The sequence below is a fragment of the Nicotiana sylvestris genome, chromosome 5 (genome assembly GCF_000393655.2).
Source record: "Nicotiana sylvestris chromosome 5, ASM39365v2, whole genome shotgun sequence".
Lineage (NCBI taxonomy): Eukaryota > Viridiplantae > Streptophyta > Magnoliopsida > Solanales > Solanaceae > Nicotiana > Nicotiana sylvestris.
In genome coordinates, this window is record NC_091061.1 from 175,511,548 (window position 1) to 175,532,647 (window position 21,100).

General features: G+C 39.2%; 1 protein-coding gene across 1 annotated transcript; it reads right to left on the minus strand.

Moving 5' to 3' along the window:
* Positions 1-543: 543 nt before the first annotated feature.
* On the minus strand, positions 544-20,420 carry LOC104242520 (protein DECREASED SIZE EXCLUSION LIMIT 1). Its single transcript, XM_009797591.2, has 14 exons — positions 20,299-20,420; positions 20,071-20,182; positions 19,920-19,982; positions 19,386-19,457; positions 19,158-19,214; positions 17,631-17,800; positions 16,065-16,123; positions 15,884-15,974; positions 14,836-14,902; positions 2,566-2,648; positions 2,371-2,462; positions 1,796-1,902; positions 1,271-1,334; positions 544-1,117 (listed from the first exon to the last, which is right to left on the minus strand). Exons 2-14 carry the CDS (start codon positions 20,172-20,174, stop codon positions 1,019-1,021), a joined length of 1,128 nt encoding a protein of 375 aa, XP_009795893.1. The 5' UTR covers positions 20,175-20,182; positions 20,299-20,420; the 3' UTR covers positions 544-1,018.
* Between the last annotated feature and the right edge of the window lie 680 nt (positions 20,421-21,100).

Genomic DNA, 21,100 nt, shown 5'->3' on the forward strand with positions numbered 1-21,100 from the left:
AGACTTCCTTTACATCTTCCTCCAAGTTATTACCTTTACAATTGCTAGATTTAGCTATATTGGTACCATAGTACTCTCATAATTGCATAAACATGAATTTTTCTTAATGTATTGCCTCTTTTACAAAGAAAATATACATATTAGTTTGCCACTTGAGGCATAATACGATCCGAAATCCGATCCGATTCAAACATTAAAATCCGATCCAATTCGATATAATTCGGATCGGATTCGGATTGCATTTTCTAGAATCCAAAATTCGAATTCGAAATGTGCTAAATCCGATCCGATCCATGCACAGCCCTAGTTGAGGGCGAAGCTACATTACCCTGAGGGTGGTCAATTAACTACCCTTCGTCGAAAAATTACACTGTATATGTTAAATAAACTATTAAGTTTGAGGTATATAACATATATACAACACCCTTTGTTGGGGAAACTTTTTTCACTTCTTTTAAGTTTGAATACCTTGGGAAAATTCCTAGCTTCGCCACTGGGTGTAATACTAGAGGCAGTTATAGATAATATGCTAACATCAAATCATCGACAAGATGATTCTTATAGATTTTCATATGAGATAAAATCGAAAAACTCATATTACTAAAAGCTTGATCAAATAATTCTTTTATTTAAAAGCAAAAAATATAGAGTTTCTTAAATAATTTCACAACTATGTTTCTTCTTGCAACTTGAAATGCGATTCCCCTTACTATCTACACCTCCAGATGCGACAAGAGTACATGTGTCCCAAAAATAGCTTGAGCCCCCGCTTTTCGCCGAACTTAGTACATTAACCCTGATTCCTTTTTTCTGTAGAAAGAATGGCATGATATTGAAAGATAACCCGTGGAATTTTGTGCAATAGGATTTGATTTCATACAAACTCCACGCTCGAGACAAGTGAACACCACAAGAGCTGTTTATAGAGGTCCATCATAACCCACAAATCACTGTTTGTATAGAGGTTCATCGTTGTCTAAAGAACTAATTTAGAAGAGGATTAAGAATGTATACGACATCATGTTCTAGGAGGATAAAGTTCCCATAGAGCCACTGTCGTGTCTTCAGATGCAGAGGCCAATAATTTATTGTCAGCAGAGAATGAAACAGTGTTGCACTGCAAAACATATTGTGCAGGAGTGTCATAGAGAAAATACGTGGATATATCCAGGAATCCAAGGGAGGGAGAGACAAAAAATGGAATGAAGTCAGTTTGATAATTGTTTTAAGGAGAAAAATACTCTAACAGAAAGAGAAGGGGATTGCATACCGTGGCGTTATGATATTTCAAAATAGCCAAAGGTTTTCCTTTGCGATAATTGTAAATCCTAACCCTGACAATAAAAGATAAGATCAGCTAATGTTAGAGTGATACTTAGAACATGACCTACATACTTAAACACAATGCTTGAACTCACATAGCGACAATTACTAGAGTTTAACAACCAGCTATCTCAAAGGAATTGATGAACTGCATCAAAGACATCTATACTTCCATAGAAGATCAAATATGTGAATTTTCAACTTTGAAAAAATATGTGATGTTTCAAGGAGAGTACATCAAATATTTAACACTGTCTGACCTTATAAACAAGATCACAATGAAAACACTAGATTCATGTTTCCTTCTGCATTAACGTTAATAGAATGATCATATCATGTTCTTTCATCGACAGAATACCATACACATATGCTTATAATAAATGTTCTTTCATTTACAGAAGGGCCTGCAACAACACCCTAACCAGCCACAATGTACATGAATTGACAGTTTGAAAATATCTGAGATCCCTACCGGTGATCCCAACCAGCAGTTGCAGCAATTTTCCCGTCTGACCGGATTGAGGTTCCAGCTATTCCAGGTCTCTCCAAAACAATTTCTTTTCTGATGAAACAAGAACCCTAAAAAGTAGAAAAATTACAATCAGCAGATAATAAACCTGCAAATACAAAAGAAAGCTTTGTACAAATGAAGCCACCATTTGCAAGGTCCATAACTAATAACTACTGCAGCTGCTGCAAACTGCAGAAATATGTTTACTTAGTGTGGACGATATTTTTCCTTGGGTTGATAGTATATGCTGCAACAGGAAAACTATAAATATTCACAGATCTAACACAATATCACAAAAGGTGACCAGCTCCAGACAATTGACCAACTTATCAATGCATGTGGATAATGAGGTTCAAACATCAGAACCAAATTGTCCTCGCGGCATTAAGGCATGCACATTCGAAAATCAGTTTCAAATAAGACACTTAGTAACATTTTTTTGCTATAAGAGAAGAGTTTATGTGAAAAATACATGCACATCAACAGCACCATCCAACAATAGCATATCTTGCAACTAGAGAAAAAGTTGGAGTTACCATAGAATGGTCCAATGCAAACATCAAAATTTTCTCATCAGCAGCTCCAGAGAGACCACCTTTGCATGATCCATCTATGCATAAGCTTAAAACTGTATAGAGAAGACAACATGTCTTTCATGCCTGCTTTAAGAACGAAAACAGAACTAGAAAAGGTGTATTATAAAGCACTTTATGCATGGTAGAATGATATGCCTGGTTCTGAATGGAACTTGACTGAAGTCAAGGGGACACCCGGATTACGCAAATCCCACCAAGCAATGGATCCATCCTCGTAACTGTAGGGATATGTAATCTAGTTTGGTAAGTCAAGCATTTTGATGAAATACATGTATATCACCTTTTAACAGAAATTCAACAGGAGAAAGAATCTACTTATGTCAGGTCTCTACTCCGTCAAGAGACGAAAAGAATAGCATGATCACACTCTTTTATGTAATGAATCTTCATTTTCCAAGCATTGTACAGTAATCTTACTCTTGAAAATTTGAATTATCCTGCTGTCAAGTACTGAAGATCCTTGTATCATTTTCTCATTCGAATTCACAATTCATTGATAACAGTGATAATTATATGTACGTGATTTTATACAGTGAATCCATTGAATATACAGACTTCTTAACATTGGTGTCACCACATTACTACCAATGTGGTGTTAGACGCCCTAAGACAGGGTACAAGTGTTAGGGAAGGGTCTTGTAGAACCTGGTTGGGAAAGTTGTCCAAAAAGGGTTTGCGCACGAAACCTAGAAGCTGCTGATCCCGCTGGCATTTTCGTCAATCCCACCTGATAGGGAAGCATTTCTTATTTCAGACACCATGAATGGTTCCCTTGAGAAGAGCAACATTCCTTGCTATTCGTCATCAATTTGAATATCAATTTCAGCCCCCCCCCCCCCCCAAACCAAAAAAAAAAGAAAAAGAGAAAGAAATTCTATATATAACAGAAAGCAAAATTAAGGAGCAAAGAGTGAATATAAATTTCAGGAAAGCAATTTGCTTTCTGGCTATTTGGGTCCAATGGACATGATATTCCAATTGGACAGTTAGTATGGAATACATTTTCTCGATAATGAATGTTCTAAAGTGCAGTTGTAAATGCTAGTCAAAACTGGAGTGAGATGGGTGGCTTAGGAAATTGAGTTGGAATGCAACAACGCATTTGGCTGAGAATGGAAAGAGGCTGTATGAGGGTTAAGAAACAAACCATAGAAATAATGAAGTTGTGATCAGTCAGCTAGAAGTAGATAGAGTATCCTTCAATATTCCATCTTGAAATCGCTAGATTCTCAACAAAAGTAGATAGAGTATCCTTCACATTGCAGGGCCTGTTAAATCAACATGTGTGCCTTAGGAATTAGGATCACTTCACATCTGAATAATCAAAGAATGATTGTAGCTTTTAGAATAAAAGCATTTCAAATGCTCCACTAAACTTCAGAAATCTTTTCTGAAGTCATAGGGAAGTAAGCATTCAGGGAATTTTGACAATGTTCGAAAAGCTACTTCGAACATTGTCAAAATTCCCTGACGGCTCCAGATTTCCGAGGGCATGGCTCTTGATAAGAACGTGTAGAGGTCGAGCATTAGAGTTGTAGGCTAGAGGGTAGTCGAGAGTTTTTCCGTCTTTGTACCAGGTAGTCTAATAGAGTTTTGTCTAGGTCTGTTAGCGATCTATGCTTTGTCCACATTATTTTGTTGTTTTGCATAGTATTGTGTTATTGCCCTTTTACTTATTTGTTGTCTCTTACGATGTTGTTATTACCTTTCTGGCTTCTTTTGCTGTGACAGACCTCTTCTTTTGTCTCTGTTAGAATAGTTATAAATAGTACTCCCTCCGTTTCAATTTATGTGAACTTATTTCCTTTTTGGTCCGTGCCAAAAAGAATGACCCCTTTCCTTATTTGGAAACAATTTACCTTTATGCAATGATTTATAGCCACATAAAATATATGTGTCTCATTTTACACCACAAGTTCAAAAGTCTTCTCTCTTTTCTTAAACTCCGCGCCCAGTCAAATGGGTTCACATAAATTGAAACGGAGGGAGTAGTAAATAACCCTAATCCCATATGTATTAGGAGTAGGACATGTTATGTATATATACAGGGCTCATTGTATCATGTTTAACATATGAGAATAATATCAATAATATTTTCTCTCGTGCTTTCTCACATGGTATCAAAGCAATTGTGAGAGATTTATCGCTGTGCATAAATTCCAGCGATTCCGGGAAGAGAAATCAGTCACCGGAAGCCTTTTTCCGGCGACTTTTTCAAGGTTGTTTGCGTATGCGTTGTCTCTGTAAGTGTTGTGCAAAATCCAACACTACCACAAGAGTCGCCACTGTCCGGCGACCAAACCCCAGAAAAATCTCCGGCAACAGCAGCCCCACGCGCCACCAGAAGCTCACGCGCCGGTACGTGCAGCACCCTCCGGCCATTTTTTGAAAAAATTTCTTCAGAACAGTTGGGTCGTGTACCAATTCCGACCCCACCCATACTATTTTCGTTTGATTCCGACCACTTTGAGTTTTTCCAGAGACTACACTGATTTTTTTCCGGCAGCTACAGTAATTTTCCGGCAAAAACAGTGTTTCTTTCATCTGTTTCAGCGAGTTTTCAGTTGATTCTTTCTGTTATTTGGTGATAATTTTATAGACCTCACTTCAATCCCACGATGTCTTTGGGAGTCGATGCCTTCGGGTCTAAAAACCCGGGTTCTGGCAGTTCCGGTGTTATGATTACCTCAAAACCTTTAATGGGAAGTTCAAACTACTTAGCTTGGGCTTCGTCTGTCGAGTTGTGGCGTAAAGGTCAAAGTGTTCAAGATCATCTAATCACGAAGTCTAGTGAAGGAGATGAAAAGGCCAAAGCACTTTGGGAGAAGATCGATGCTCAATTATTTAGTATTCTGTGGCGATCTATTGATTGCAAGTTGATGCCCTTGTTTCGTCCATTCCAGACATGTTATTTGTTTGGGAAAAGGCTCGCACTTTATACACTAATGACATATCTCGTTTCTATGATGTGATATCGCAGATGACAAATTTAAAGAAACATGAATTAGATATGTCTACTTACTTGGGACAAGTACAGGCAGTCATGGAGGAATTTGAGAAGTTGATGTCAGTTTCTGCTAGTGTTGAAAAGCAGCAAGAGCAGGGACAAAAGATGTTTCTAGTTCTTACTCTTGCTGGGCTTCCTAATGATCTTGACTCAGTACGCGATCAGATTTTGGCTAGTCCGACTATCCCCACAGTTGATGAATTATTCTCTCGATTACTTCGCCTTGCTGCAGCACCAAGTCACCCAGTGATCTCATCACAGACACTTGACTTGTCTATTTTCGCATTCCAGACGGTGGACAATCGGGCACTCATACTATGGAGAATAGACGATGAGGAGGTCGTTTTGGAAGATCTAGACTCAAGTGCTCTTATTGTCATAAACTTGGACACACTCGTGACATGTGCTATTCTTTACATGGTCGCCTACCCAAAAATGCTTATGTTGCTCAGACCGAGACTACATGTAACTAGGGATTTTCTTTATCTGAAGGGGAGTATAATGAGTTCCTTCAATATCGAGCAAGTAAGCAGACATCTCCACAAGTAGCCTCTGTTGCTCAGACTGATACTTCTGTTGCTGGTAATTCTTTTGCTTGTGTTTCCCAGTTTAGTACTTTTGGACAATGGGTTGTGGACTCAGCCGCTTCTGATCATATCTCTGGTAATAAATCACTTTTGTCAAATATTGTGTATTCACAGTCTCTTCCCACTGTTACTTTAGCCAATGGGTCTCAAACTAAAGCAAAAAGAGTTGGACAAGCGAATCCCCCACCCTCTGTCACTCTAAATTCCGTTCTTTATGTCCCTGACTGTCCTTTTAATCTTGCATCTATTAGTCGTTTGACTAGTGCCCTCCATTGTGATATATATTTTATTAGTGATTCTTTTATTGTGCAGGACCACAGTACCGGGACAGACGATTGGAACAGGACTTGAATCAGAAGGCCTTTACTACCTTAACTCACTCAATTCCTCCAAGGCATGTCTAGTTACAGATCCTCCGAACCTAATTCACAGACGTTTAGGACATCCAAGTTTATCTAAGCTTCAGAAGATGGTGCCTAGTTGTCTAGTTTATCTACGTTAGAGTGTGAGTCATGTCAACTCGGGAAACATACCCGAGCCTCATTTTCTCGTAGTATTAAGAGTCATGCAGAGTCTGTTTTTTCTTTAGTTCATTCTGATATATAGGGTCCTAGTAGAGTCAGTTCAACCTTGGGATTTCGTTATTTTATTAGTTTCATTGATGATCATTCAAGATGTACTTGGATTTTCTTAATGAAATATCGTACTGAGTTGTTTTCTATATTCCAGAATTTTTGTGCTGAAATTAAAAATCAATTTGGTGTTGTTATTCGCACTTTTCGCAGTGATAATGCCTTAGAATATTTATCCTCTCAATTTCAGCAGTTTATGACTTCTCAAGAAATTATTCATCAGACCTCTTGTCCTTCTACCCCTCAGCAAAATGGGGTTGCAGTGAGAAAGAATAGGCACATCATTGAGACTGCTCGCACACTTCTCATTGAATCTCATATTCCGTTGCGTTTTTGGGGCGATGCAGTTCTCACAGCTTGTTATTTGGTTAATCGGATGCCTTCATCTCCCATCCAGAATTAGATTCCGTATGCAGTATTTTTTCTCCAGTAATCCTTATACTCTGTTCCCCCTCGTGTTTTTGGGAGCACTTGTTTCGTTCATAACTTAGCCCCTGGGAAAGATAAGTTAGCTCCTCGTGCTCTCAAGTATGTCTTCCTTGGTTATTCTCGTGTTCAGAAGGGATATCGTTGTTACTCACCTGATCTTCGTAGGTACTTTATGTCCTCTGACGTTACATTTTTTGAGTCTAAACCTTTCTTTACCTTTTCTGACCATTCTGACCACCTTGATATATCTGAGGTCTTACCTATACCGACCTTTAAAGAGTCTACTATAGCTCCTCCTTCACCTTCCGCCACAAAAGTCTTACCTATTCTAACCGTTAGGGAGTCTAGTGTGGCTCCTCCTAGACTCCCCGCCACAGGAACACTACTCTTGACATATCATCGTCGTCCGCACCCAGCATCAGGCCCAACTGATTCACGTCCTGCACCTGACTCTGCTCCTACTGCGGACTTGTCTCTTCCTAGTACACCGATTGCACTTCGAAAAGGTATACGGACCACCCTTAATCCTAATCCCCATTATGTCGGTTTAAGTTATCATCGTTTGTCATCACCCTATTATGATTTTCTATCTTCTTTGTCCTCTGTTTCCATCCCAAAGTCTACAGGTGAAGCATTGTCTCATCCCGGATGGCGACAGGCTATGATTGACGAAATGTCTGCTTTACATACGAGTGGTACTTGGGAGCTCGTCCCTCTTCCTTCAGGTAAATCTACTGTTGGTTGTCGTTGGGTGTATGCAGTCAAGGTTGGTCCGGATGGTAAGGTTGATCGTCTTAAGGCTCGTCTTGTTGCCAAGGGATATACTCAGATATTTGGGCTCGATTACAGTGATACCTTCTCTCCTGTGGCTAAGATAGCATCAGTCCGCCTTTTTCTATCCATGGTTGTTGTTCGCCATTGGCCCCTCTATCGGCTAGACATTAAGAATGTTTTTTATAAATGGTGACCTTGAGGATGAAGTTTATATGGAGAAACCACCTGGGTTTGTTGCTCAGGGGGAGTCTCGTGGCCTTGTATGTCGCTTGCGCCGGTCACTTTATGGTCTAAAGCAGTCTCCTCGAGCCTGATTTGGTAAGTTCAGCATAGTTATCCAGGAATTTGGCATGACTCGGAGTGAAGCTGATCACTCTGTATTCTATCGGCATTCTGCTTCGAGTCTCTGTATTTATCTGATGGTCTATGTTGACGGCATTGTTATTACCGGCAATGACCAGGATGGTATTACTAAATTGAAACAACATCTCTTTCAACACTTTCAGACTAAGGATCTGGGCAAACTAAAGTATTTTCTGGGTATTGAGGTCGCTCAGTCTAGCTCAAGTATTGTGATCTCACAACAGAAGTATGCCTTAGATATTCTTGAGGAGACAGGAATGACAGGTTGTAGACCTGTTGACACTCCAATGGATCCGAATTCTAAACTTCTGCCAGGACAGGGGGAGCCTCTTAGCGATCCTGCAAGATATAGGCAGTTGGTTGGTAAATTAAATTACCTTACAATGACAAGACCTGACATTTCCTTTCATGTGAGTGTTGTGAGTCAGTTTATGGATTCTCCATGTGATAGTCATTGGGATGCAGTTGTTCGCATTCTTCGGTATATAAAATCCGCTCCAGGCAAAGGTTTATTGTTTGAGGATCGAGGCCATGAGCAGATCGTTGGATACTCAGATGCTGATTGGGCAGGATCACCTTCTGATAGACGTTCTACTTCTGGAGTATTGTGTCTTAGTAGGAGGAAATTTGGTATCTTGGAAGAGCAAGAAATAGAATGTAGTTGCTCGGTCTAATGCAGAAGCAGAATATCGAGCACTGGCTATGGCGACATGTGAGCTAATTTGGATCAAACAGTTGCTCAAGGAGTTGAAATTTGGTGAGATTAGCCAAATGGGACTTGTGTGTGATAATCAAGCTGCTCTTCATATTGCGTCAAATCCAGTGTTCCATGAGAGAACTAAACACATTGAGATTGACTGTCACTTTGTTAGAGAAAGGATACTCTCGGGAGATATTGCTACAAAGTTTATGAAGTCGAATGATCAGCTTGCAGATATTTTCACCAAGTCCCTCACTGGTCCTCATATTAACTACATATGTAACAAGCTCGGTACATATGATTTATATGCACCAGATTGAGGGGGGGTGTTAGAATAGTTATGTAAATAGTAGTAAATAACCCTAATCTCATATGTATTAGGAGTAGGACATGTTATGTATATATATAGGGCTCATTGTATCATGTTTAACATATGAGAATAATATCAATTTTCTCCCGTGCTTTCTCACAGTCTCTTTTCTGACATTATTGTCTCTTCTATTGAGCCGAGGTCTCCCGGAAATAGCCTCTCTACCCTTCCGGGGTAGAGGTAAGGTCTGCGTAAATTCTACCCTCCTCAGACCCCACTACTGGGATTTTACTGGGTATATTGTTGTTGTTGTTGTTGTTCGAAAAGCTACTTCATATAGGTACACAAAAGCAAATACAAATGTGAGAAGGCACGGGAGAAAATATGATATATTGATATTGTGTGTGATGCAATACAAGAGGTGCTATTTATAGCTACTCTATACAAAGGGGATACTACTCATATTCCAATGTGGGACAATTACATAGTTATCTCTAACATTTACATAGCTATCTCTAACACTCCCCTCAAGCCGGAGCATATAAATCATATGTACCGAGCTTGTTACATATATAATCAATGCGAGGACTAGTGAGGGACTTGGTGAAAATATCTGCAAGTTGATCATTCGATCTCACAAACTTCGTAGTAATATCTCCTGAGAGTATCTTTTCTCTGACGAAGTGACAATCAATCTCAATGTGTTTAGTTCTCTCATGAAACACCGGATTTGATGCAATATGAAGTGCAGCTTGATTATCGCACACAAGTTCCATCCGACTGATTTCACCAAATTTCAACTCCTTGAGCAATTGTTTGGTCCAGACTAGTTCACATGTTGCCATAGCCATTGCTCGGTATTCTGCTTCTGCACTAGACCGAGCAACTACATTCTGTTTCTTACTTTTCCAGGACACCAAATTTCCTCCTACTAAAACACAATATCCAGACGTAGAACGTCTATCAGAAGGTGATCCTGCCCAATCAGCATCCGAGTACCCAACGATCTGCTCATGACCTCGATCCTCAAACAGTAATCCTTTACCTGGAGCCGATTTTATATACCGGATAATGCGGACAACTGCATCCCAATGACTATCACAGGGAGAATTCATAAACTGACTTACAACACTCACAGGATAAGAAATGTCGGGCCTAGTCACTGTGAGATAATTTAATTTACCAACCAGCCGCCTATAGCTTGCAGGATCGCTAAGCGGCTCCCCCTGTCCAGGCAGAAGTTTAGAATTCGGATCCATCGGCGTGTCAACAGGTCTGCAACCTGTCATCCCTGTTTCCTCAAGAATGTCTAACACATATTTCCTTTGAGAAATAACAATACCTGAGCTAGATTGAGCAACCTCAATACCTAGAAAGTACTTCAATCTGCCTAGATCCTTAGTTTGAAAGTGCTGGAAGAGATGCTGCTTCAGATTAGTAATACCATCCTGATCATTGCCCGTAATAACAATATCATCAACATAGACTACCAGATAAATACATAGACTTGAAGCAGAGTGGCAATAAAACACAGAGTGATCAGCTTCACTACGAGTCATGCCAAACTCCTGGATAACCGTGCTGAACTTACCAAACCAGGCTCGAGGAGACTGCTTTAGACCATAAAGTGACCGACGCAAGCGACATACAAGGCCACGAGACTCCCCCTGAGCAATAAAACCAGGTGGTTGCTCCATATAAACCTCATCCTCAAGATCACCATGAAGAAAGGCATTCTTAATGTCCAACTGATAGAGGGGCCAATGACGAACTGCAGCCATGGATAGAAAAAGGCGAACTGATGCCACTTTAGCCACTGGAGAGAAGGTATCACTGTAATCTAGCCCAAATATTTGAGTGTATCCTTTGGCAACAAGACGTGCCTTAAGTCGATCAATCTGGCCATCGGGACCAACTTTGACTGCATAAACCCAACGACAACCAACGGTAGATTTACCTGAAGGAAGAGGAACAAGCTCCCATGTACCACTTGTATGTAAAGCAGACATCTCGTCACTCATAGCCTGTCGCCATCCTGGATGAGACAATGCTTCACCTGTAGACTTAGGGATGGAAACCGAGGACAATGAAGATATAAAAGCATAATGGGGAGATGACAGACGATGATAACTCAAACCAACATAATGAGGATTAGGGTTTAGTGTGGTCCGTATACCTTTCGAAGTGCAATCGGTGTACTAGGAGCAGGATCCGCAGTAGGAGCCGTGTCAGGTGCAGGACGAGAACCAGATGGGCCTGATGTAGGGCGCGAACGACGATGATAAGTCAAGAGTGGTGTTCCTGTGGCTGGGGAACTAGGAGGGATAACACTGGACTCCTCAAAAGTTGGTATGGGTGAAACCTCTGTGGTTGAAGGTGGAGGAGGATTACTAAACTCCTCAAAAGTCGGTATAGGTAAGACCTCAGATATGTCATGGTGGTCAGCAGAAGTGACATCAGTTGTGAAGAAAGGTTTAGACTCGAAAAATGTGACGTCAGCTGACATAAGGTACCTATGAAGATCAGGTGAATAACAACGATATCCCTTCTGAACACGAGAATAACCAAGGAAGACACACTTGAGAGCACGAGGAGCTAACTTATCTTTCCCCGGGGCTAAGTTATGAACAAAACATGTGCTCCCAAAAACCCGAGGTGGAAGAGGGTATAAGGCTGACTGGGGAAACAATATTGAATGTGGAATCTGACCCTTGATGGGAGATGAAGGCATCCTATTAATCAAATAACAAGCTGTGAGAACTGCATCGCCCCAAAAACGCAGCGGAACACGAGACTCAATTAGAAGTGTGCGAGCAGTCTCAATAAGGTGCCTATTCTTTCTTTCTGCAACCCCATTTTGCTGAGGGGTATAAGGACAAGATGTCTGATGAATAATTCCATGAGAAGACATAAACTGCTGAAACTGAGAAGATACATATTCTAAGGCATTATCACTGCGAAAAATGCGGATAGAGACACCAAATTGGTTTTTGATTTCAGCACAAAAACTCTGGAATATAGAGAATAACTCAGAACGATCTTTCATTAAGAAAAGCCAAGTACATCTTGAGTAATCATCAATAAAGCTAACAAAATAACGAAATCCCAAGGTTGAACTGACTCTACTAGGACCCCATATATCAGAATGAACCAAGGAGAAAACAGACTCTGCATGACTCTCAACACTACGCGTAAAGGAAGCTCGGGTATGTTTCCCAAGCTGACACGACTCACAATCTAATCTAGACAAACTGGATAAACTAGGCACCATCTTTTGAAGTTTGGATAAACTCGGATGTCCTAAACGTCTGTGGATTAGATCTGGAGGATCTGTAACTAGACATGTTGTGGAAGGACTGAGCGAGTTAAGGTAGTAAAGACCTTCTGATTCACGACCTGTACCAATTGTCCGTCCCGTACTGCGGTCCTGCATAATAAAAGAATCATCAATAAAATATATACCACAATTGAGGGCACGAGTCAAACGACTAACAGATGCAAGACTAAAAGGACAACCAGGAACATAAAGAACGGAATCTAGGGTGATAGAAGACAATGGGTTGGCTTGTCCAACTCCTTGTGCCTTAGTTTGACATCCATTGGCTAAAGTAACAGTAGGAAGAGACTGTGAATATACAATATTCGACAAAAGTGATTTATTACCAGAGATATGATCAGAAGCGCCTGAGTCCATGACCCATGGTCCAAGAGTACTAGACTGGGAAACACAAGCAAAAGAATTACCAGCAATAGGAGTGTCAGTCTGGGCAACTGAGGCTACTTGTGGAGATGTTTGCTTACTTGCTCGATACTGAAGGAGCTCATTATATTCTTCTTTAGATACAGAAAAGCCCTGGTTACCTGTAGTCTCGCTCTGAGCAACGTAGGCATTTTTGGGTGGACGGCCATTTAAGGAATAACACATTTCGCGAGTGTGTCCAAGTTTGTGACAATAAGAACACTTGGGTCTAGATCTCCCAAAACGACCGCCTCCTCGTCTATTCTCCATAGCTTGAGATGCCCGAACATCCACTGTCCGGGATGCAAGAACAGAGGAATCAAGTATCTGTGATGAAATCACTGGGTGACTTGGTGCTGCAGCAAGGCGAAGTAATCGAGAGAATAATTCATCAACTGTAGGGACAGTCGGACTCGCCAAAATCTGGTCTCGTACTGAATCAAGATCATGAGGAAGTCCAGCGAGTGTAAGAACTAGAAACATTTTCTGTCGCTGCTCTTGTTGTTTTGACACACTAGCAGAAACTGGCATCAATGTCTCAAATTCCTCCATGACTGCCTGTACCTGACCCAAGTAAGTAGACATATCTAATTCTTGCTTCTTTAAGTTTGTCATCCGTGATATCACATCATAGAAGCGAGATATATCATTAGTGTATAACGTACGAGCCTTTGCCCAAACCAAATAACATGTCTGGAATGGCCGAAACAAAGGCATCAACTTAGAATCAATAGAACGCCACAAGATGCTACATAATTGAGCATCAATTTTTGCCCAAAGCGCTATCGCCTTTTCATCTCCTTCGCTAGACTGTTTAATCAGATGATCTTGCACACCTTGACCTTTACACCACAACTCGACAGATGAAGCCCAAGCTAAGTAGTTTGAACCTCCCATTAAAGGTTCCGAGGTAATCATAACATTAGAGTTTCCAGAACTCATGCTTTTAGACCCAAAAACATCAATTCCCAAAGACATCTTGTAAATTATTACCAAATAAGAGAAATAATCAACTATAATACACTGAAAATAGAGTAAGGAACAATGAACCAGAATAGTAAACTAATGTAGCAGTTGGAAAGTTACTGTTGCAGCCGGAAAATATTCAAAGTGGTCGGAATGAAATAAAAACAGTAGGGGTAGGATCGGAATTACCAGAAGACCCAACGTTCTGAAGGAACTTTTTCAAAAAATGGCCGGAAGTCAACTTTTTGAAATCACTATTCACGCCGGAAAAATAAAAAAAATGGTCGGAATTTGGTGTAACCTGGATGGGTAGGCTCGGAATTGCAAGGGAAACAATCTGTCCTGAAGAGTCGTCGCCAAAAAATGGTCGGAAGGTGGCCCACGCAACGTTGGAACTTCGCCGGAAAATTTTCTTTAGACAGCTGCAGTACCACCGGAGATTTTCACTGGGATTTGGTCGCCGGACAGTGACTACTCTTGTGGTAGTGTTGGATTTTGTGCACAACACTGACCGAGACAAAGCAGACGCAAAACAACTTTGAAAGTCGCCGGAAAAAAGGGTTCCGGTGACTGATTTTACTTCCCGGAATCGCTGGAATTTATGCACAGCGATAAATCTCTCATGATAGCTCTGATACCATGTGAGAAGGCACGGGAGAAAATATGATATATTGATATTGTGTGTGATGCAATACAAGAGGTGCTATTTATAGCTACTCTATACAAAGGGGATACTACTCCTATTCCAATGTGGGACAATTACATAGCTATCTCTAACATTTACATAGCTATCTCTAACAACAAGTATACAAGGAAAGACGAACATATGAGTATGAATGTAGATACAAGTAGACAATACTATGTAAACAAGGTTATTACTGGAGATATGAGAACAAACCCTGCCATAATACTTAGGAGCCCCTGAGATTCAGAAGGTAAAAATGCTTGAACCGCCATGCACATTCCTGAGGGTACTTACTTTATAAGCAAATGCAAATGGATATTTTAAATCAAAATTGAAAGGCGAAAAGGCAGTAACTATCCAGAGGGATAGATAGAGAAACCCAAGCAGATACCAAAGTATGTAATACAAGCTAGAGGAAGAGAATCATAAAGTACCTAAATAAGCAAAATACAGTAAACTCTCAATTTGGGTAATATAACATTGCATCTTAAAAATGATTTCTCCCACCAATCCTCTACCCTTCTTATCCCCAGGTCTTGGAACTGGTAGTTTGGGAATTCCAATTTGTGGAATGCACAAGAACCTTTCATTCTTTCTGTAGAAAATCACAAGAAGTTGTGCAATTTGTAGTCTAAGTTGTCCAAGCACCAAACTGGATTTCAGACGCTTCAATTTCCCTTTTGAAAAAATTTCCATTCTAAAATACCCATTGAAGGTGCTCCAAAAGCTACTGAAAGAGAACTTGGAAGCTTTAGATGCATTTCGTATTGTTTAACCACTAATATTATACGGCTCTTCTCAACAATCATGCCAATTGGAGCTCTTTAGTGATAACTGTATGCTTCCAAGCAGTAATAACCAAATTTCTATTATATAAGTGCCAAGCCTAGGAAGTCTCTCAGAATGTATATTGCTCCTAATGAAATTAGTAATATTGATATTGCTATCCCTTCAAGCTCCTACATTGATTAAGATCACAAATATCTAATGACATCTAAGTAAAGATACGAGTCTTGACACGAAGGTGTCACACCTCAGGGACCTAATATTTTCTAGTACCTTCTCACCATCACTTTAGATCCACCAGCATCCAGAGATACCACAATATGGAAAGGCAGTAAATAAATCTCATAAAATCTTGAAGTTCAACATACCTTCTAAGAAGTAAACTATTTCGAACTTATCCAGAACACAATAAGATCTCAGAAAACTAGTTTTCAAAAGTAGCTTACGAAAATATTTGACAAAAAAAAAAAAAAACCTCTTTGGTTCGGAATCTGATTTGAGGGGCTGCCAGAGCTATGCGGCAGCTGTGCAATTCTTTCTGCAGTATTGACATCCCAAATCTCAACCTTTGCAAATGGATTGGTTAGTGTTCAGTAAATTGCATAAAACAAACTCAAAAGAAAAGAATAAAGTATCAGAAATAACCATCAACCAACCACAGAAGCTTGTTCCCCTGCTATAGCAACATATTTTGGTCCTTCAATGAGCTCCTTACCTGAGAATTTCAATATGTTAAACAATGTTATCACCCCAAACATTGTTTAAAGCCATGCAGACAACCAACCAGATCCAGGTAAACAAAGGAGCATACTTTGGTTGAGAACCACATCAATATATAGGAAGGGAATAGCATTGAAGATTTCAAGCAACAATAAGCACAAGTGTAAACAACACTCATCATCGAGTCATTATATACAACAAAAACCACAACAAGCTGATTATCTTGAGTATATTGATTCCATTCCTTGATATTGTCTTGATCGTATTTATAACATGTTGAGACTTAACAGTATGGAACCGTAATCTGACCGCAGATGTACTTGCTACCAGAAGGCCTTTGTCAAAGCTTCACGTGAAAGACCTTTGACTAAAAGCATACTTGATGGAAGTTCTGTCATTAAAGGGAATGTTGGACAATTGAAGTGTTAGGGAAGCTTTCTGCTGACCTACTCACACCGTGGTGCCTATAGATGTTAACAAATTTGATTTCAAATTGGACGAGATCTTATAATAAACATTTGAGGATCTTTTTATCTTTTATAGAGAAATGATAGTGATAATTAGCATGTTGTACAGAAAGAAGTATTAGTCTATTCCTTAAGTACAAGACACATGGCTTTCAAAATTGACTTTGAACTTTCTCTAATAACATGTAATCATACCCAAAATCTTAAGGACAAGACTTCTGAGGCAAAGATGAAAAATTTCTGCAACATTCACTAAGGCTGTATTCATTTTTTTTTCAGAGTTTGTTCTCATTTTTTAAGCTTAGACATTTTAGAATTGGATGCGGATAGACTTTAAAATGAACATAAAATCAAAAACACTTGCCATGGTTCTGATTTTCTTTATATATTTAAAATATAACCAATATTGCGAGTATATCTAAGCTGCGCGGACTCCTCGATTTTGGTGCCGTCCCCGTCCCGATACGAGACGGGGACGGGAGTGGAAGTGGGATACGTCCTGATACGATCAACTGACTTCGGACACTTTAACCGGAGTCCATTGACAAATTTGGGAGAAAAATTGAGATTTTGATTTCTCAAATCAAAAATAGAACAGATTTAGGAGAATAAAAGAAAAATGTCCATCTTGGAGAATGAAAAATTGAATTCTACAATATTCATGTAAGCTTTTCACAGAATATCTCTCAAAATTTACAATATTTTTATAGCTCTATTTTTTATTAGCCGAATCCCCGCACCCGTATCCATATCCGGATCCGCACCCCCAAATCTTAAAATTTAGATTTTGCCGAATCCAATACTCGGATCCGTCCCTGTATCGGATACCCGCACCCGAGTCCGAGCAACTTAGGAGAATGTAGAAGTCAATTAAATACATCATTTAGATTTTAGCTGACCAATATTTCAAAATCTGTCGTAATTTAGGTGCGTGTATATTCGAACTCACCTCATTCAAATATCAGAAGTGATAGAGAGAGCTTAATTAAAAAATGAACTGCAAAGTGAAGAAAAGGCAAGCAAGAGATAGAAAACCTTTGAATTTGGTGGAATCAGAGGGTTGATCTCCTTGTTCTTCTCTTTGCACGCCATCAACAATTTTGTTGACCTCCAGATCATCAATCTTCATTGCCTCACTTGGTGACTTTGCAATCGATAATTTGCAGAAATGATAAGAGTTTGTCTTTATTGTAAGTAATGGTGTCCTGTTGAAAGCACAAAGTGTATTCCTAATCATAAAGTAAACAGAGATTGAACACCACCACAGGGTAACAATAGTCAAACTAACATGACAGCAAATAGCAAAGGCAACTAGTAAAAGAAAGTAAATGAATGAGTATTGAAAAGATGATGTTGCAAATATCTATCCAGCATAGTTGATAAACAAATAAACAATATCCACTGCACCTAGAAGCCATTCCTTATAATGGAATTGTAATATGATTTTACAGTCATCATGAATTGAGTTAGACATCACCAATATAACATTGCATCCATATTGCTGAAAAAGATTTTGTTTTCGTTGATATAGATTTGGCTGAAAAAGATTTTTAAGCAACAATATGTGATGCATGACTTGTGCAATATGAAGGCCTAGGAAAATTTGAAACCTGCAGCACTAGCCACATTTAAGTCTAACTTCCCAAATACAAAATATTGGACTAAAAGACAAATATTAAAAAAAAAAAAAAAAAAAAGAACTATCCCCCCCCCCCAAAAAAAAAAAACAACAAAGACAAAAAACAAAGAAGAAATTGACCGTGTTTGCCTCACACAATATGTAGGGCAGCCCGGTGCACTAAGCTCCCATTATGCGCGGGGTCCGAGGAAGGGCTGGACCACAAGGGTCTATTGTACACAACCTTACCATTTCCGCAAGAGGTTGTTCCACGGCTCAAACCCGTGACCTCCTGGTCACATGGCAGCAACTTTACCAGTTATGCCAAGGCTCCCCTTCAATATATAGAACAATAAATCTCTTGTTCTTCAATTAGACTTTTCATAATAAGCATAGTCATGTAGTTGTCAAAGTTTGGGAGTTTCTGCATTTGTCCTTGCATTTCCTGCTAATTGATTTTGATTAAAACTGGTGCATTGGGAATACCCTTTCTGTTGATACCCTGAGATATTACAAGTCCATTTATTAATATAGAACCTTCAGGTTGCAAAGACTGTTAGATGGTTTTGTACGTAAAGTTCAAAAAAAAAAAATTGGTATGGAGTGGTACCGCCCGAGCTTCCCCATGCTCAGCGCCAAGGAAGAGAACGTCTTAAACTCTCTAGAAAGGGGGCATAATGCGTTCAGTTTCTTAGAAGTGATGATGGTTAAAAGGCTGTGATTAACTTTGAACCAAGAATGCAGGGCAACGCAATAAGCTATCTTTCAAAATCACCCCAAATAACTGTTTCATGTAAACATTCCACAGAACCCCATCACATGCTATGTAAGAAACAATGAATAAAGATGCAACTAATGAGACTCTATGTAAAGTATCCAGTAGTAACGAAATCGAGAGGACACCTTAAATTTATGTATAATTTAAAAAATGTAAACCTGAATACCTGGACAAACCTCCTCCTCCAAAATCCCAACATTTGACAGTACCATCTCTGCCCTGGCTGCGGAAATAGAAAAGTCAAATGTTCAATCAAATTAACCCACCTATCCAGAATAGGAGAGGGACTAACACATCCTCCATTCAAATTCAAAGGAATTGTGACAATATTACTGACTGAAATATCAAACAAATTAACAACGATTAGAAAGAGAGAGAAAGAGACGAGACACACCTGATAACTTTATTATCCCCAAGAACAGGACTTGCAGCAACACAAATAATCCCATGTGCTGCACTATGAACCCTGCAGCTAACAGTAATCAACTTTTAAAACCCAACTGTGGTATGATTCTAAGCAGATATTAGATTACTACGAGTACACCTCAATCCCAAACTAGTTGGTTAGAAAGAAGTTCCAAGCACAACCACAGCTAAGCCTCAGTCCTGAACTAGGCCACAGTCTCAATACAACAACTAGGCCACAGTCTCAAACTAGTTAGGGATTGCATAAAATTCATAATATAACAGTTACTACGCCTCAATCCGAATCAATCAGGGTGGGAAAGAAACAATTCAGAGTACATAATGAAACTCGGGAGCCCGTCAAAACATTATACCGTCCCATTTTATGCCTGAATGTTTGACTTAGCACGAAGTTTAAGAAAGAATGACTTTTGAAAATATTAGTGTAAAAACAAGCCATAGATTTTTGTGTTAACAAAAAGTGTGTCACATAACATGGAATAGAGGAATTATAAACTATTACCAAGCCGAAGAAACTGTACGATACTGTACGGTATTCCAAATCCGCAATTCTCCATCAGTTGACCTGAAATGTAAACCGAAGTATGTAACTAATCAGTTTTGACTTACGATCAATGTAAAAGGACTTAATAAATAACTCGAAAAATTCATACCCAGAAAATAATATGCTGTTAGAAGGATGAAAACAAATGTCAGCAACAGAAGCGCGGTGACCTCGTAGCACTGACACCGGGTCCGGCGCTGGTCTTTTGCTCATGCCTTGTTCTGCCATTGAAGCATTTTGTCAAACAGTTTGGCATAATACTTAAAACTATTTGAAATATCATCTTAAAAATTCTGAATTAAATGTTCGTGGATTAATATCGTGTTTTGGTGATTACATCTTCCTTCGTGAAAAGAGAACTCAGTATCTTCTAGTTCTAATACTCTTGGTGTAACTATTTTGAAGTTTGATGAGCTATGCATATATAAATGTTGTGAGTTGTGATTGGTATACGAAAATAAAAAGTTAAATGTTGCGCATATTTAAATGCACTTTTGGCCGATCAATTTCATTACGCGTTTGATAAAATTAAAACTACTTATAAGCCAAAAATAAGTCAAAAGTCATAAGTCGGTCTCCCCCAACATATCAAAATTCTGTTTATAAGCACTTTAAGTTTGACCAAAATATTTACTATTCTATCCCTAAAATACTTCTTTTTAAAACAAAACTTTTTGTATACCCAGTTCTTCAGCTATTTATTATTAATTTCAGCACCTTTATCCAAACATTTAACTGTTTATTTTTAAATCAGTTTCAGCACTTAAAAGTGTTTTTCCGCACCTAATGCTTATCAGCTATTCTAAATCATCTAAGCCAAACATGCTCTATGTTTTTATTGTGGGAATTCTCATAAATGTGCCAATCGCATTGGTAAAATATAAACAATATTCTCCATACTTAGCCAGAGCTGTCACACTGAAAATTGCCTAATGCAACTCCTTTGTGAACTATTGCCTGGTGAGCAGGTTACCTAATACGCACTCCAATAGTAACTGCTACGAATTTCCAAAAAAGAAATGGAGCTTGTGGCTCGAACAAAGGGATAAGGAGGTATAAAATAGAAATAAATAGCATTCAACAAATGAGATATATAAAACTTTATTACTGAATGTAATTTGTAAGCCGCAATTGCAGAA